General features: G+C 67.6%; 1 protein-coding gene across 7 annotated transcripts in view; it reads left to right on the top strand.

Annotated features, from left to right (window-relative positions):
* GNB1L (G protein subunit beta 1 like) overlaps nucleotides 1-10243 on the top strand; it is a 31979-nt gene extending 21736 nt beyond the window's left edge. For 6 of the 7 annotated variants that reach the window (XM_086349299.1, XM_086349301.1, XM_086349303.1 and 3 more), the window contains 3 exons: nucleotides 1454-1552; nucleotides 3881-4096; nucleotides 7079-10243. In XM_086349299.1, the coding sequence (XP_086205425.1) occupies nucleotides 1454-1552; nucleotides 3881-4096; nucleotides 7079-7330 (567 nt within the window). In that variant the 3' untranslated portion in view covers nucleotides 7331-10243. The remainder of the gene's footprint in view (nucleotides 1-1453; nucleotides 1553-3880; nucleotides 4097-7078) is intronic. The other variant, XR_015144886.1, reaches the window with a different exon arrangement.
* The last annotated feature ends 4119 nt before the right edge of the window (nucleotides 10244-14362 follow it).

The raw sequence follows: 14362 nt of genomic DNA, 5'->3' as shown, positions 1-14362 counted from the left end.
GCGTCTGTTTGTTCGCCGAGGCGCTCAAATCTCCAATTAGGAGCTACATGTGCTTTTGTTGCCAATTTGCCAAAAACCTGTTAAAAGTTTTATTAATGTGAAGACAGAGGGCTCCACGCTCTCCCGCGGCAGCAGCGAGACGGTGCTGAGCCTCCTCCGTGCCTGCCCTTCCCGAGCAGGCGGCGGGGTCTGGGCCAGGGCCGGCCGCCTCCTGGGAGCGGGCCATTCCCCGTGTTCCCGCCTGGACTCAGGCCACAGGCCCAGGGGCTCCCGATGTGACTAGGACGTGATCCCGCCCCGCCAGCCCAGCCGTCTGGGTGGCCACACTTGCCCAGACCAGACATCTTTCTGAAAGCAGAACGTGCCCTTGGATGCCAGGTGGGAGCAGCAGTGTGTAGGAGGCCCCCCGCACCCCTGACCACAGGGACCGTGGCCAAGAGCTCTCACGCCAGCACCACCCAACCCCTGGCCAGTCCCGTTGACATGCAGGCGCTAGGCCCCCGGGCCCCGCCCTTGGCCAGGGTGGGCCTGGATGTCTGAGGCCTGGGGGACCTCCCCCGAGAGGCCCCCGCGTCCTCCTGGTCTGCCCGGTCACGTCCGGGCCGCACCCTGGGCTTCTGCGTCCTCCCAGCGTCCTTCGTCCTGCTGGCGCCTGTCCTGAGCTCACGGCTGCTGTGGGGGCGCCTCGCCTTCCTAGCTCGTGGTGGGGCGGCCCTCTGGTGGCTCAGGTTCTTTGCCGCGTCTTTGGGGCAGTGAGGACAAGGTGTGCGGGGCGGAAGCTAGCCCTGCAGACACGACGGTGTGGAGGGCGTGTGTGCGCGCGTGTGGTGCTGGTGAGAGCGTCGCCCCCGCCCTGCACGTCGGCACCTCTGCTTCACCTCCCAGGGGTCCTGTGTTCCCAGCAGGTGTTCATCGTCTTGATGCCACAGCCCATCTGCACCACAGCCTCGCTGTCTGGAGACTTGGGCTGCCCATGTCCCCCCTGGCACACTGCCCGTGGTGCTTCGCCCACAGGGTGGCCACCAGGCAGGGCACCCAGGAGGGTCTGTGCTGGCGTGGGCAACTCTGAGCACAGGCTACACACAGGTGGAGCAGCGGGCACTGGGCCCAGGACAGCCCAGAGGCTCCAGGCCGTCCGCATGTGAGGCCTAGCCAGGCGGGGGCGCCAGGAGGCAGGGGCACCAGGCGCTGAGTCAACACGTCGGGCAGAGCCGCCCGCCCGGCCGGGAGGTCAACACGAGGGAGGCCCCAGGTGGCCGCTGGACAACGACACCTTCGAGGGCCCCGCCAGTGACCCGGGAGTGACGTGTGCATCCTGCGTGGCCTGGGACCCAGGGGGTTGTGCAGAGGCGCAAACAGGCCCACAGCACCAAGCTGAGCCTTGAGCCTCCTGTGCGTGCGGCCCAGACTCGACCTGGCTCCAGCCCAGACCCGCCTGTTCTCTTGCTGTCAGGTCCAAGTTCTGGAGCTGCCGTCCAAGACGTCAGTGAGCTGCCTGAAGCCCGAGGCGGGGGCCAGGCTGGGCATGCCCATGTGCCTGCAGCTCTGGCAGGTAAGGCCCCGTGCCTGGCCACGCCCCAGCCACGCCCCCGGGCGTGAGTCATGCCCGTTGGGGACGGTGTTCCTGGTCCCCCTCCTCCACCGCTGTGCCATCCCCAGCCTGCCCCGCTCCTGCTGCAAGGGCGCCTGCAGACCCCTCGGGCAGTGGGGTCAGCGGCAACCTCCCTGGGGAGCCACGTGCTGTCCTCTGGTCTGCGTGGGGCCGGTGGGGGCGGTGCTGGCCCACCGTGCAAGCCACGTGGCCTCTGACTGCGGGACGAGCTGCTTAGCTCTCCAGCCCGTGGGGGGCTCAGCGCTGTCCAGTGGCCGTGTCCTCCTTGCTTGGCCGATCTTGATGACCATTCGCAGTCAGGAGGCATCTCCGAGGCTGTGGCGAGGGTGGGGGCAGCCTCGGTCACCGGGGCGTCAATGCTCCGGTGGCAGCGAGTGGACAGCCCAGGGCATGCCCTCCAGAGACCAGGGGGTGTCCTTGCAGTCGCAGGCGCCACGGGGAGCAGGCCGCTGACCAGGGCCGCTCTCCTGTGCCACTGGGACCAGGGGAGCCATCCAGCCCTGCAGGTAGACGCAGCCCCGCGGGGTGAATGGGCCTGTGCGCCCCACTCCTGGCCCTTCCTCACACTCGCTGCCCCCACAGCTTTTGAACTGAGAGCAGCTCTCGGGGGCGTGGGGCGGCGTGGGCCCCGAGACTCTCTTGGACAGTGAGGCTGTGGGTGCCGGGCTGGCGGGCTCGGGGGGGCGGGGTGCTCACAGGCCCCAGAGGGGACGCATCACATCCGCTCACTCTCCCTGGAGACGCCGTCAGCGTCGTTGCCTAATGGTGTAGGAATTCCACCAGAACCACGTGTAGAAACAGGATGTACAAACTCATCAAGGTGAGCGACGCGGCTGCCGGACACGCCGAGCTGCGTTGGCTGATGTGGATCCAGCCCGGAGCCCCTGGCTCAGAGTCGGCCCTGGACGCATCTCCAGGCCTGGGGGCTTGGACTGCCTACCGCTGACGGATCCAAGTGTGGCGGGGGCCCTGACCAGTCGTCAGAGGCCTTCTTGTCCATCCCGCTCCTGAGAACGGATGGCCTGTGTTGTGAGGAGGATGGTCACATGGGAGGTCAGAGGTCATGCATACCCAACCTGGAGGCTGGCCCTCCAGCGCCCGCCCTTTGGCCAAGGGGCTCCCCAGGAACCTGGAGGTGCTGGGGCCCCTGTGGCCGGCACACCCAGAGGCTGGCAGGGATGCTGAGTGAGTAGGGTGGGCCTGCCCATGCGGTCTTTGGGCCGCGGGGACCCTGTGTGCATCGGGGGGGCCTAGGGGCCTCAGCGCAAGGGGTGGGCCCTGGACCGGGAGCTCTGGTGCCCCCGCCACCACGTGGGGCCTGGACGGGTCAGCAGCATGCAGCCCTCACTCAGCCGGGGCGCCCCAGCCCAGGAGCGGGGCAGCCCCCAGTGCAGGGGGAGTGTACGGGTGGGGGCAGCGGGGGGGCCAGGGCGGAGCCCCCGGGGGTTGGACCCAGGCCCAGCAGTCTTCACGGCCGCTTCCTTGGACTTTGCTCCTCTCTCCCGGGCGCTCCTGTGGTCATCAGAAAGCCAGGCACACAGGTCTTCCCATCCCTCCAGACCCCGGGTGGGCCCATGCGGGGCTCCCCACCCCCTTCTGTCCCTGGCATCCTTAGGTCACGCCTGCGGTGCAGCCCCGGGCCCGCAGGAGGGCCATGTCCAGTGAGGCCCAGGCTGCATCCAGCACCAGCCTCCCTCCTCGGGGCTTCGGCAACCCCGGGCCAGGCCCCCGCCGGCCCTCCAGGGCCCAGGGCGGCCGCTGAGCCCCTGGTCAGGGAAGTCCCGCAGCCCAGCTGAGGGGCGGGCATTCTCAGTCACCTCTGAGACCCGGGAGCTCAGCCAGCAGTCCCGGGGCAGCCGCTCCCAGTTGGTGCCAGGCTGGCCTGGGGTCCATACGCACCCCCACCCCTCGTGGCCGCTATGCAGCCTCTGACCCGCGCCCTCATCCATCACGTGGCGGGCGGGGCGCTGACTCCGCGAGCTTGATGGTCGGAGGCGGGGGGCTCGCGGCGACGTTGACAAAGTGCAGACGGTTCATTTTTCATGGAGACGGGGCTCGTGGTTTTCTTTGGCTGGCTTGCCAGACAGGTGGCCGGCCCCGCCCAGGGGTGGCCGCGCATGTCAGCAGTGGGAAGGAGCCGGAGGGCCGGCGTGGCCCGTGTCCCCCGGTGCTGGTCCAGACTGCGTGTCAGGCGCGCGGGTCCAGCGGGGTGGCCGGCCCGTCCCCAGCCCCTTCTCCCCTGGCGCTGACACGCTGTTTTCCCCGCAGGCCGAGTCCAGCCCCCGCCCGCTGCTCCTGGCCGGTTACGAAGACGGCTCACTGGCCCTGTGGGACGTCTCCGCGCGGAAGGTGTGCAGCCGTGTCGCCTGCCACTCGGAGCCTGTCATGGCCCTGGCCTTGGACCCACGGAGGGCCAGGGGCGTGTCGGGCTCTGCGGAGAAGGTGCTGGCCGTCTGGAGCCTGGAAGGGCAGCAGGCACTGCAGGTCAGCGGGCCGGGCCGCGGGTTCATCCATCCTGCTCCGTGCTGGCGGTCTGATGGGCTGAAACAATATTTAGGCATGAAAAGGACTTGGTGCAGGCCCCTGGCTAATTAATCATCGGGGCCGGCGCGGGCAGGCAGCGGGCAAGGGGCCGCACTCCTGAGCCGCTCACAGGGCTTGGGTTTCTCTCGGGCCTTGGCCGACAGCGGTCACGTCTCGTCCATCTAGGGGAAAGGCATGTGGGATCCGGGCTGTGCAAGCCAGTTTGAAAACTCAGAGGAATTTGGTCAGTAAGGAACTGATTAATCAAAAAAAAAGAACCAAACTGTACGTGGAGAAATCCCCCAGTGAGGCGCCTGTAGCCGTCTGCAAGCTGCCCGGCAGGGTGGGGGGCCTTGAGGCAAAGTGACCGGAGCCTTGCCCGCCCTCCATGGCTGCGCAGCCCCTGGGACCACGTCTGGGTGCCCAGTGCCCAGCCCTGTGGGGAGCCTGGGTGCACGCTGGCTTCTGGGTGGGGCGGGAGCCCCGGTTAGCCAGGAAGCCTCGGGAGGCTGAGACCTGTCCACAGCCGGTTCCGAGGGCCCAGGTGTGGGGAAGCAGGGCCCCGGGGGGAGCCGAGTGGAACACTGGCTGCGTCCTCTTGGGCTGTGTGGCCCGGGCTTCCCCGCAGACTGGAGGCCGCAGAAGAGGGTGTCTCTCAGACCCTCCACAGGGAGGCCTCGCCCAGGAGCCCAGACCCCCATGGCCAGGGAGCAGGTCCTGCCCCTGGGGAGGCGGGCCCGGGTAGAGATGGGGACAGGCCTCATGCCCGCAGGCATCGCCCCTCCTGGGGGCAGGACCGCGGGTCAGGGCTGCCAGGGTGGAGCCCCAGGTAGGAGCGGGGGGCTAAGGCTGGACTCCAGTGGCTGGGGAGGGCAATGGCTTCCGGAAAAGCGCCCCCTCAGGAGGCCTGCGCTGGAAGCAGAGCAAGTGGTCGTGGCTGCAGGTGACGTCTGAGCCGGGCCCCGTGTGCCCGCAGACAGGGTGGCACCCTAGCTCCCCTGGCATCAGCCTGCCCCTGCAGCCCTGCCTGTGCCGCGCTCACAGACCAGCACGGCAGCTGCCCGGCCTGTGTCCCAGCGAGCCCTCGGCCCCGTGCAGTGGGGCAGACCACCTCCCCACAGGGCACTCTGCTGTGAGGTGGGGCTTCCCCGGTCTCCAAGGCCTCGGAGTCCCAGACATGGGTGGTGGGAGCCGACATCCCTGAGGTGGGCGGGGCCGTGCCGTGCTCACCTCACGTTGAGGGTGGAGGGCCCCCAGGTGGACATCAGGGTGCCCTCTGCCTCTGCTCCTGCCTGGTGGGGCTGAGGCAGCCCCCCCAGTAGCGTGGGCTCTGCGCCCCTTCCCAGTGTCGCCTGGACTTCAGCCCAAGTGCCTGAGGCCTGGGGACCAGGCGGCTCTCCGGAGGGCCCCGCCTGCTGCGGCGACCCCAGGCCTCCCGCCCCTCCTGTTGTCTTGGCCCAGGTCGGCCTGATCCGTCCTGCGTTGTGGGGGAAACAGTGACAGAGATTTAAGACTTAGAGCGCGCGCGGCACGTCCAGCACAGAACCGAGGTGCCGTCGCCAACAAACTGGGAACCCTGAGGAGGAGGAGGCAGGGAGGCTGCTGGGCCTCACTCAGCGCTGTCCCGGGGGCGCCTCTCCCCCTGGCCACTTGCTGCTGCCGGTCCCAGAGGCCTCGGGGGCCTGGGCACACTGGTGTCCACGCGAGTCGCGGGCCCTCGGTGTTACCCTGGAGCCTCGTGAACAGAGATGTGCCTCGCCTCGCGGCCACGGCTCCAACGAGCCCAAATCAATCTCCGCGCAGGCAGGCAGGCAGGCCAGCACTGCAGACGCAGCTGGGGCTCCGCGCGGAGCGGAGCGAGGTAATGGGAACCAGATGGGCCCAGCACATTCCCAGCACCTGAGGTCACGCGCCAAGCAAGCCCTGGTGTCCGGGTCCTTCCCCAGGGTCCTGGTCGGGGCGGGCTCAGCGGGGCCCATGGTGCCCAGGCCCTGGGTCACCCTCGCCAGGACGCTGGGCGCCACCCACCTAGGGGTCCCAGCTCTGCCCCTCAGGCAGGCTCTGGGCCGCAGCCGCCCTCATACAGGTGGTGTGCAGACTGCCCTGCCTCCCTCCTCGGGCAGGTCCACATCCTTGAAGAGGCTGATTTACGCCAGTCAGGCGCGCTCCCACCATGCCTGGGCTGGTCGGCCAGGCGTCCCCTTGCCCCGCTGCTGGCCGCGGCCCGCCCGCCTACTCCCTGACCCTGCCAGGGGCACCCCACCGAAGCTGGCAGCGGGATACACAGGCCAGTGGGCGGGAGATGCTGCCCACACATCCAGGGACCAGGGACAGGGCCCTGCCCCCTTGACCATCCCTGGAGCCAGCAGGAAGGATGGCCCGTCTTCTCCAGCCCGGGCATTCCCAGCTTCCAGGAGGAGGAGGGAAGGTCCCCCCTGCCCCCTGGGTCCCTCCCAGGCAGTGATGCTGGCCTAGACGCACCCTGCTCCGCAGGGACCCCCTCTCGGTCCCCACTGTTAACAGCCCCCCAAAGCAGGCCACGTGGGTTCCAGTGCATCCACCGCTCTGATCCCAGGGCTAGAGCTCCCAGGAGAGACGGGCAGGTCCTTGCCCGTGAGAGCTGGGGCGCAGGCCTGCTGCGTGTGCTCTGCCTGCTCCCTCGGGGCCTTGCATGTGCAGCAGAGGAGCGGCTGCTCTGGTGCTGGGGCGCTGAGCCCCAAGCCTGAATTCCTGGGCAGGAGGGGCAGAGGGCGTGGGACACGCAGGGCTGCTGGTCACCATGGATGGGGAGAAGGAGGGGCGTCCCGGATGAAGGGTTGGCGGGGGGGCTCCTAGGGGCAGGGCGTCCAGGAATGGGATGTCCTGGGGGCAGGGCATCCGGGGGTGGGCGTCAGGAGCCGATCTAAGGAGCTACCCGACGTCTCCCTGCCTCTCTGATCGCAGGTGCGTGGGACCCACGAGCTCATCAATCCCGGGATCGCTGACCTCAAGATCCGGCCAGACAGCAAGATCCTGGCCACTGCGGGCTGGGACCACCGTGTCCGCGTGTTTCAGTGGCGGACGATGAAGCCGCTGGCCATGCTGGCCTTCCACAGCGCCACCGTCCACTGCGTGGCCTTCAACACCACGGGCCTGCTGGCTGCGGGCTCCGGGGACCAGCGCATCAGCGTCTGGTCGCTCTACCCGCCCACGTGACTCAGCACAGAGAGGGTGCGGGCACAGAGGCATGGGTCCTGGGCCCCCCGGGTCGCTCAGGCCCCCCTCCTGCCCGGGACCAATTCCCCGTCCTGACGCAGCCGTGTGGGCCCTGGTGGCTGCTGTTTGCAGCATAGCCAGGCTGGACACGGCGCCTGCTGTCCAAGCAAGGGGCCGCACCGCGTGCCTGACAGTAAACTTGTTTGCAGACCTGCAGCATGGAGGCGTGGATTCTCCCAGGCGGCCCCTGCTTCCCTGGGGCGTCAGAGCCAGGGCCATCCCCTGGCGGGCGGCCGGCCACACAGCACGGCGGGGCTGGGGGTCGCAGTCCCGGGCTCCAGCCCCTCGCAGACAGCCAAGGCTGAGGGCTGAGCATGCACCCCAGTGAGAGGACGCCACTGGGGGTGTGGGGAGGGGGCCAGGTCTGCAGCAGGGTCCCAGGAGGAGGACTCAGCCCAGGCTAAGGTGGCCACCGGGCGTGCGGCGCGGCGGCTGAGCCGGGCAGACGGGGACCCAGGGCAGCTTCTAACCCTCCTTGCTGGGCTGTGGGCTGGGAGGAAGGAGACCCTGGCGCTGGGGTGGGGGCTGTGGGAGACCCCGGCAGAGCCCAGGCCACAGGCCGTTGGTCCTACGGGCTTTTTTGTGAAGGAGCCCCTGCCGCCTGGCCAGGGAGGAGTCCCCACTTTGGCTGTGGCCTTGGAGGCCTCCCCGAGGGGCGCCCAGGACCCCCACCCTGCACTGCGCTTTACCCGGCGGGTCTGAGGGTGGGCCTGCGGTGGCTGTGCTCCAGGGGCGCCGCCCGGCCTTCAGCATCTGGAGCCCACGTGTGCATCCAGGTGGAGGGCCCCGCCGGGGGGTCTGGCTCCCAGGTCCAGCGCGGGGCCAGGGGACAGCGAGCTGGCCGGTGGGGTGAGGCAGGGACGCAAGTGCGGTTGGCACGCCAGCATCACGTGGGGCGTTGGCAGGAGGGCCCAAGGGGGTTGGGGGGCTTCACGTGAGACCGGCCCCCTGCCCCCAGAGGACGCAGCTCCTTGCAGCCCTGAGAGGCACCTGCATCCTCAGAGAGCTCTGTGGTTGGATACTGAGCGTTGTTACTGACCTTAGAGCCAGCGGCGTGTCGGGGATTCTGCTCTATCACAGCCATAAGCTGATTTATGAGCGGAGGTGGGGTGTGACGGCATGGGGGGTTATCACTGCACAACATCCAGCTGATCAGTCTGGATGTTGTTTTTATTTGGAAATTTCAAGCATAGATCAAAGTGAAGGAGAAAAGCACGGAGCCCGCGCCCAGCTTTAGCGCGAGGCCTTGGCCTCCAGGCGTCAGGCCAGCTCCGGAGTCTGTCCGGGGGGCCTGGGCGAGCAGAGGCTATGGGCCTTCCCTGGGCCTCAACGCGCCTCTCAGCTCAATGCCTTGGAGAAGGATGGCAGGAGATGGTTGGGGGAGTGACTGAGCCCCCAGGCTGCACTGCCGAGCTCAGGGATGGGAGGAAGGGCTGGGGGAACACGGGGCGGGGGGCGAGCGGGCCCGGCCCAGGGCGGGGGCAGGTGGAAAGCCACGGGGCACCTGGCACAGCCCCCAGCCCCGCTGCCCCATTCCTCCCGGCATCTGGTGCCACCTCTCCCAGTCTGGGTGTGGACATGGTGCCCAGCCATCCATGCCACCGTCGCCCTCATCTGGGCCGGGCCCTGTGGACGGAGGGACCCCATGGGGCGTGCCCCTGTCTGTCCGTCCCGCGTGGTGGACATGCCCCCTGAGGCCCCCTCCTGCCCAGCCTGGCCGTGTGCAGCCCGAGTGCTGAGCCTGGACCCCCCGAGCCTGTCCCGGCCCTGCTCTCCCCGGAGCACGGTGACTTCCCGTCCTGGTGGACGTTGCTGTCTTCCCTGGGCACATGCGGTGCTCGAGCGCAGAAACTCTCCGAGGACGCCGTGGGGCTGGAGGTGCCACTCTGCCCACCCCCCTCCCCCAGCCTGGCCCCGAGGATCGAGGGTGTCTTCCCCACACAGGGGAAGACGCTGGGCGGGCCAGGAGGGGGCGGGGGCGGTAGGATGCCCGCTTCCAAGGTCAGGGTCAGGGGTCGGCACAGGCTCTGACTGTGATGCTTCAGCAACCTTCCTGGTGGTTTCAGGGACCTTTCTCAGGGTCCCCACCCCCGGCCTGCCCCACGGGCCCCTTCTGCTCCAGAGCCTCCAGGACTGGCCAGGCTCGGGCTTTCGGAGGAGCCCTGTCCTGGGGGTCCTGAGCCCACACCCCGCTGGAGCCCACAGCTGGATGGCCTGCCTCATGGTGAGTCTGGGCCCCTGGGCACAGGGGTGTTTGGGCCGGGCGGGTGGACCCAGCCTGGTGGGCACACAGCCAAGAGAGGGGCTCCCACGGAAGGGACACGCGCCCATCCAGCTGCTGTCCAGCTGCGTGCTAGGCAGGCCATGGGGCTCAGAACATCGGGCTGCACTGTGAGCTGACCCCGAACCTGTGCCCCCAAGATTCCTGTGCCCGCAGCAGGCTGGCCTCCAGCCGCCTAGGGTGACAACCAGCAGGCGTCTCCAGACACGGAACTGCCCTGGAAAACTGCCGGTTTACAGACACGTAAGGACAGACTGGGGCTTCCCAGGTGGCGCGGTTGTAAGAACCCGCCTGCCGATGCAGGAGACGCAGGTTCGATCCCTGGGTCGGGAAGATCCCCTGGAGGAGGACATGGCAACCCATTCCAGTGTTCTTGCCTGGAGAGTCCCACGGACTGAGGAGCCTGGCGGGCTGCAGACCATGAGGTCACAGAAGAGTCAGACACGACTGAGCGTGCACACATGTATGGGGACCTACTTGATCAATTCGAGATGAACAGCATGGTTTTAATAGACTGAGGGTAATCCAGGGGTTATAAATTGTTAAACATACATAAATACACTTAAAAGTCACTACTGTCTCGGCTGTTACTTGGTGCACGGCTTGGCAGCATCAGGGACCCACATGGGGTCCTGCAGCAGTCAGCACGCACAGCTCCAGAGCTTTCCGTCTTCCCAGACTGACGCTCTGCCCCGTCCCCGTCCCCCGCCCTGGTCCCCACCGTCTACTTTCTTCTGTGAATCTGACGACCCCGGGACCTTGTGCAGGTGGAGCCAGGCAGGGTCTGTCCTGGGTCTGGCGCTTCACCGGGCATCCGGTCCTCGGGGCTCGTCCGTGTCGTGGCACCAGAACATCCTTCCTTTTCATCCCCTGTGGACAGACCGGGCCTTCTGTCCATTCATCTGCTGAGCCATTCCAACCACTGATGAGCCGTCCGTGGGCGTGCAGCTCCCGCTGCTCGGGGGCTGGGCTGCCCTGAGCCTGGGTGGACGTGTGTGGGCTCAGGGCCCGCTCCCAGCCCTCCTGGGTCCACACCGCGTGTGGGATTCCGTCCACCAGCTGTGCCCGCTGCCCGGCTGTCTTCTGCTGGTTTCTGCCATTGGGCCCTCGTGGGTGTGAGCTGCTCCTTGCCGTGGTCTATCCGGGTTCTCCGTTCACCCTTGGTTACTTTCCGGGTATGCACATGACAGGATCTCCGTCTTCTGGGAGCTCGCTCCCTGGGGCGGCACACTTGCATGGCAGCCGCTGACCACTGGAGGGACCCAGGAGCAGAGAGCAGGCCTGGGCCGGCTTTCCGGGGCGAGTCCGCCCTGTCTTGTTCCTGTTTCTGTGGGTGGGAACGGGTGTCCAGCCCACCCCAGACTGGGCCCCTTCCCGGCATCCACGGTGCTGGGCGGCCGGGATGCCAGGGCCCCAGGGCCCCCGCCAGCAGCCTCGGGCCTGGGAGAGCACGTGGTGGGCACGGCCCCCAGCCCTCCCCAAGCGGGTGCCAGCGGCGTCCTGGCCCCTCACTGAGAGCACCCTCCCAGCTGGCCACCTGAAGTCACAGAGGGCCTGCTCATCTGGGCCACGGAGAGGAAGCGTGCGGGGACCCCCAGCCCCAGGACCACCCACCTGCTCGGGGTGGGATCAGCTCTCCAGGAGCGCCTCTGGTCCCGCAGCCCAGGGAGCAGCAGCCTATGTGGGGCCCATGGCCCCCACTCAGTCACCCCACGGAGATAGGGCTTCACCCTCAATGGCCGGAGGCATCTTGCTGGCACAAGGGGCACAGGGGGGTGGGGACCACAGGGGTGCATGGAGGGTAAGGTGGGGGTGGGGTGGGCAGGGCCCTGGGGTGGGTGCTGGGTGGTGGCCTCCTCAGGGAGGCCTGTGGCCCCTGCGGCCGTGTCCCCCCCTCACTGAGAGGCCCTTGGGCAGGGGTGCAGCTGGCAGCCCAGGGCCCCCAGGCTCTCCCGGAGAATGGCCGCCCTAGAGCCCCCAGATCTGGCCAGCTGCCTCTCAAGGAAGCCGCCTGATTTCCTTCTCGCGTTAAGAAGATCCACTCGCTGTTACCAGAAGGAAAGCCACTTGCACACATGCGGCAGCTCCCAGCGCCGCCTCAGAGCCGGGAGGTGGCCTCTGGGTGCCCGGTCACCTGACCCAGGCTGGTCAAGGGCACACGGCCTGCAGGGCTCCTGCAGCCAGGAGCCGCCAGCCAGGTGGCCATGGGCACAGGGCGTCCCAGGGCGTCCCAGGGCTGAGGCATGTGGGAGGGCCCAGTCGACTAGGCGTCCCCCGTGGACCGCCTGCCTGCCTGCGGCACACAGCCTGCTCGGGGAAGGCCCGTGTGCATCCCAGGCCGTGGGGAGACGTGCCGGCCCCGCCCTGCACGAGGCCCTCATCGTCCTGGCCGCCACCACAACCCTCGCTGGGTGATGAGCTCACAGAGGTTCTGGGGAAGAACCTCAGAAATGCATGCAGGATAAAGGCTGTGTTCAGAGGCAGGACGAAAGGGAGAGGAGTTGAGGCCAGGATGACGAGGAGGAGCCAGGAGGGTCAGCGTCCTGGAGGGGCCAGTGTGGGGCAGGGTGTCTTCCAGGAGAGAGGGCACCCCAGAGCAGGGGCCCAGCCCACCACGCACAGCCACGTGGCTGAGAAAACGAGGCTCCAGGTGGTGCCGCCGAGGCAGGCTGAGGCCCTGGACATCGGCAATGGCGCCTCAGGACTGCCAGTGCCCAGGGCCGTGCCACAGGAGTGCCCGGTTGTCCACGGGCCCGGCCGGGGCGGGTGGTAGGATGTGGAGGTGGGGCTGGGAGGAGGGGTTGGGCGTGTGCTCCCTATGATTGAGACCTGATGGAGAAGCGATGTCAACATTCCCCTGTATAATTAAGAAGATCGTTTAATCGCTGCTATTAAGACCTAAGCTCCCCCAAAGTGGGCCGCATCCATCAGAGCCCCTTTGGTTCTGCCAACTCCCGTGCAGACCTGGCAGCCGTTGAGTGGAGACTCCAACTGTCCCCGGTTTCATCTCAAAAACCCATCTGGTTTGAAGAACGACAACAAGCAGGAAAGGGAATTTGTCAAAGGCACAATCGGTGTTTCTCTGAGTACAGAGCGTGGGGGGACAGAGCAGCTCTCTGAGTACAGAGCGCGGACGGCAGAGCAGCGGTGTCACACCCCACGCCCCGCTCTGGCCTGCTCCCAGCTGGGAGGCCGCTGTCAGGGCCAGGCTTGGTCGGAGGTTCTACCCCGGGACCCACAGAACCTGACGGGAGATTGAGGCTCAGACCCCCCCCCACGCACCCCCTCCCCAGTCATACAGCATGGAAATCGAGGCCCCGGCTGCAGACCCAGGCGCCCTTGCACCCAGCCCAGCTGGGTCACGCTCCTGCTTCCCTGGGATCACTGCTTCGGTCCATGAAGCATCTCTGGGCCCATCTCCCCCGGCGGCCTGCACGCAGCTTTCTCTGCAGCAGACCTGCCTCACTTTCCCCCACAATGTGGCCCATAGGCTCTGGGGGCCTCCCCGGCAGGGACGGGCCTGCAGACCCCAAGAGACCTCCGTTGTCCAGAGGCTGCACCACCGAGGCCTCCCCGGGAGGCCACATTGCAGCCCCCCACCCAGAGCACAGCCACCAGGGGACCTCCTCGAGGGCCTCACTGTGGAGGGGGTCCGCCTCGCGGCCTCACGCGGTGGGGTCAGGTCAGCACAGCGGGCCTCTGGGGACCTAGGTGAAGGGGTGCCGGGCGAGTCACCGTAACCGTAACCGTTGGGCCGGGGCGGGCAGTTCCTGAACACCCCGGGAGGTGGCAGGACCAGGGAACGGCCCACCCCGGGACGTGGTCCCCCACACCCCTGGATGCTTGGGCTCCAGGGGCTCCTCCCTCCACTCCTGCCTTTACCTCCTTCACATGGTGGACATCGAGGTTCTTCGAAGAACTTCGGGACTGAAGGATCTGGAGCCCCTGGACCAGGTCTCTGAGAGGTCTTTCCTGGCCCTGGAGACATACAAGGGGCCGGAACGGGGTCTCTGGGCCAGCGGGGATACAGGGAGGATGCTCAGAGTGTCCAACAGCTGGGAGGGAGCCCCCAAGGAGGATCCCAGCCCCATCCCAGAAAATGGTTGTAGTGGGAAGCACAGGCCGGGTGCGGGGGAGGACATGGCCTGTCCCAGGGAGGGGCCTGCACCTGGGAACAAGTGACCGAGAGTCCCAAGTGCCCTTCAGGGGCCTGGTGACCTGAGCCAGGCCTCCCCCGACCCCAGGACGAGAGGCAGGGCGACTGCAACGGGGGGGCACAGCACAGCCCAACACCCACCAAGAATACGTGAGCGCCCCTCACGTGAGTCTGGACGTGGGTCTGCAGTGGCTGGCAGGGGTCCCCGGCTCGCGGCCAGCCTGTGACAAGGTCTCAGCCAGAACAACTCAGCCCTGGGGGCAGTGGGAGAAAACACACCTCTGGGGGCCGGGGTCGCACCCCAGGGCAGGCAAGCATCTGCAGAGCCCAGCCGCAGGTGCCCGGCTCTCGGACACGGCTGGTGGGAGCCCGGCGTCCACCTTTATTCCGTCTTGCTTGGCATGGGCATGCCCCGCAGTGGGCATAGCGACCCTGGCTCTAGTCTGGGGAGGGGGCGGTCTCGGGAGGCACCTCTCATCTGCCAACGCTGGGCACCAGGGAACACGTGTCCTTACTTCATGTCTGAACAAACCCA

The sequence above is a fragment of the Bos grunniens genome, chromosome 17 (genome assembly GCF_055505025.1).
Source record: "Bos grunniens cultivar Pamir isolate PY7600 chromosome 17, Bosgru_T2T1.0, whole genome shotgun sequence".
Taxonomy (NCBI): domain Eukaryota; kingdom Metazoa; phylum Chordata; class Mammalia; order Artiodactyla; family Bovidae; genus Bos; species Bos grunniens.
The sequence above is the reverse complement of the archived record's forward strand: the minus strand, read 5'-3'. Positions and strand labels throughout refer to the sequence as shown.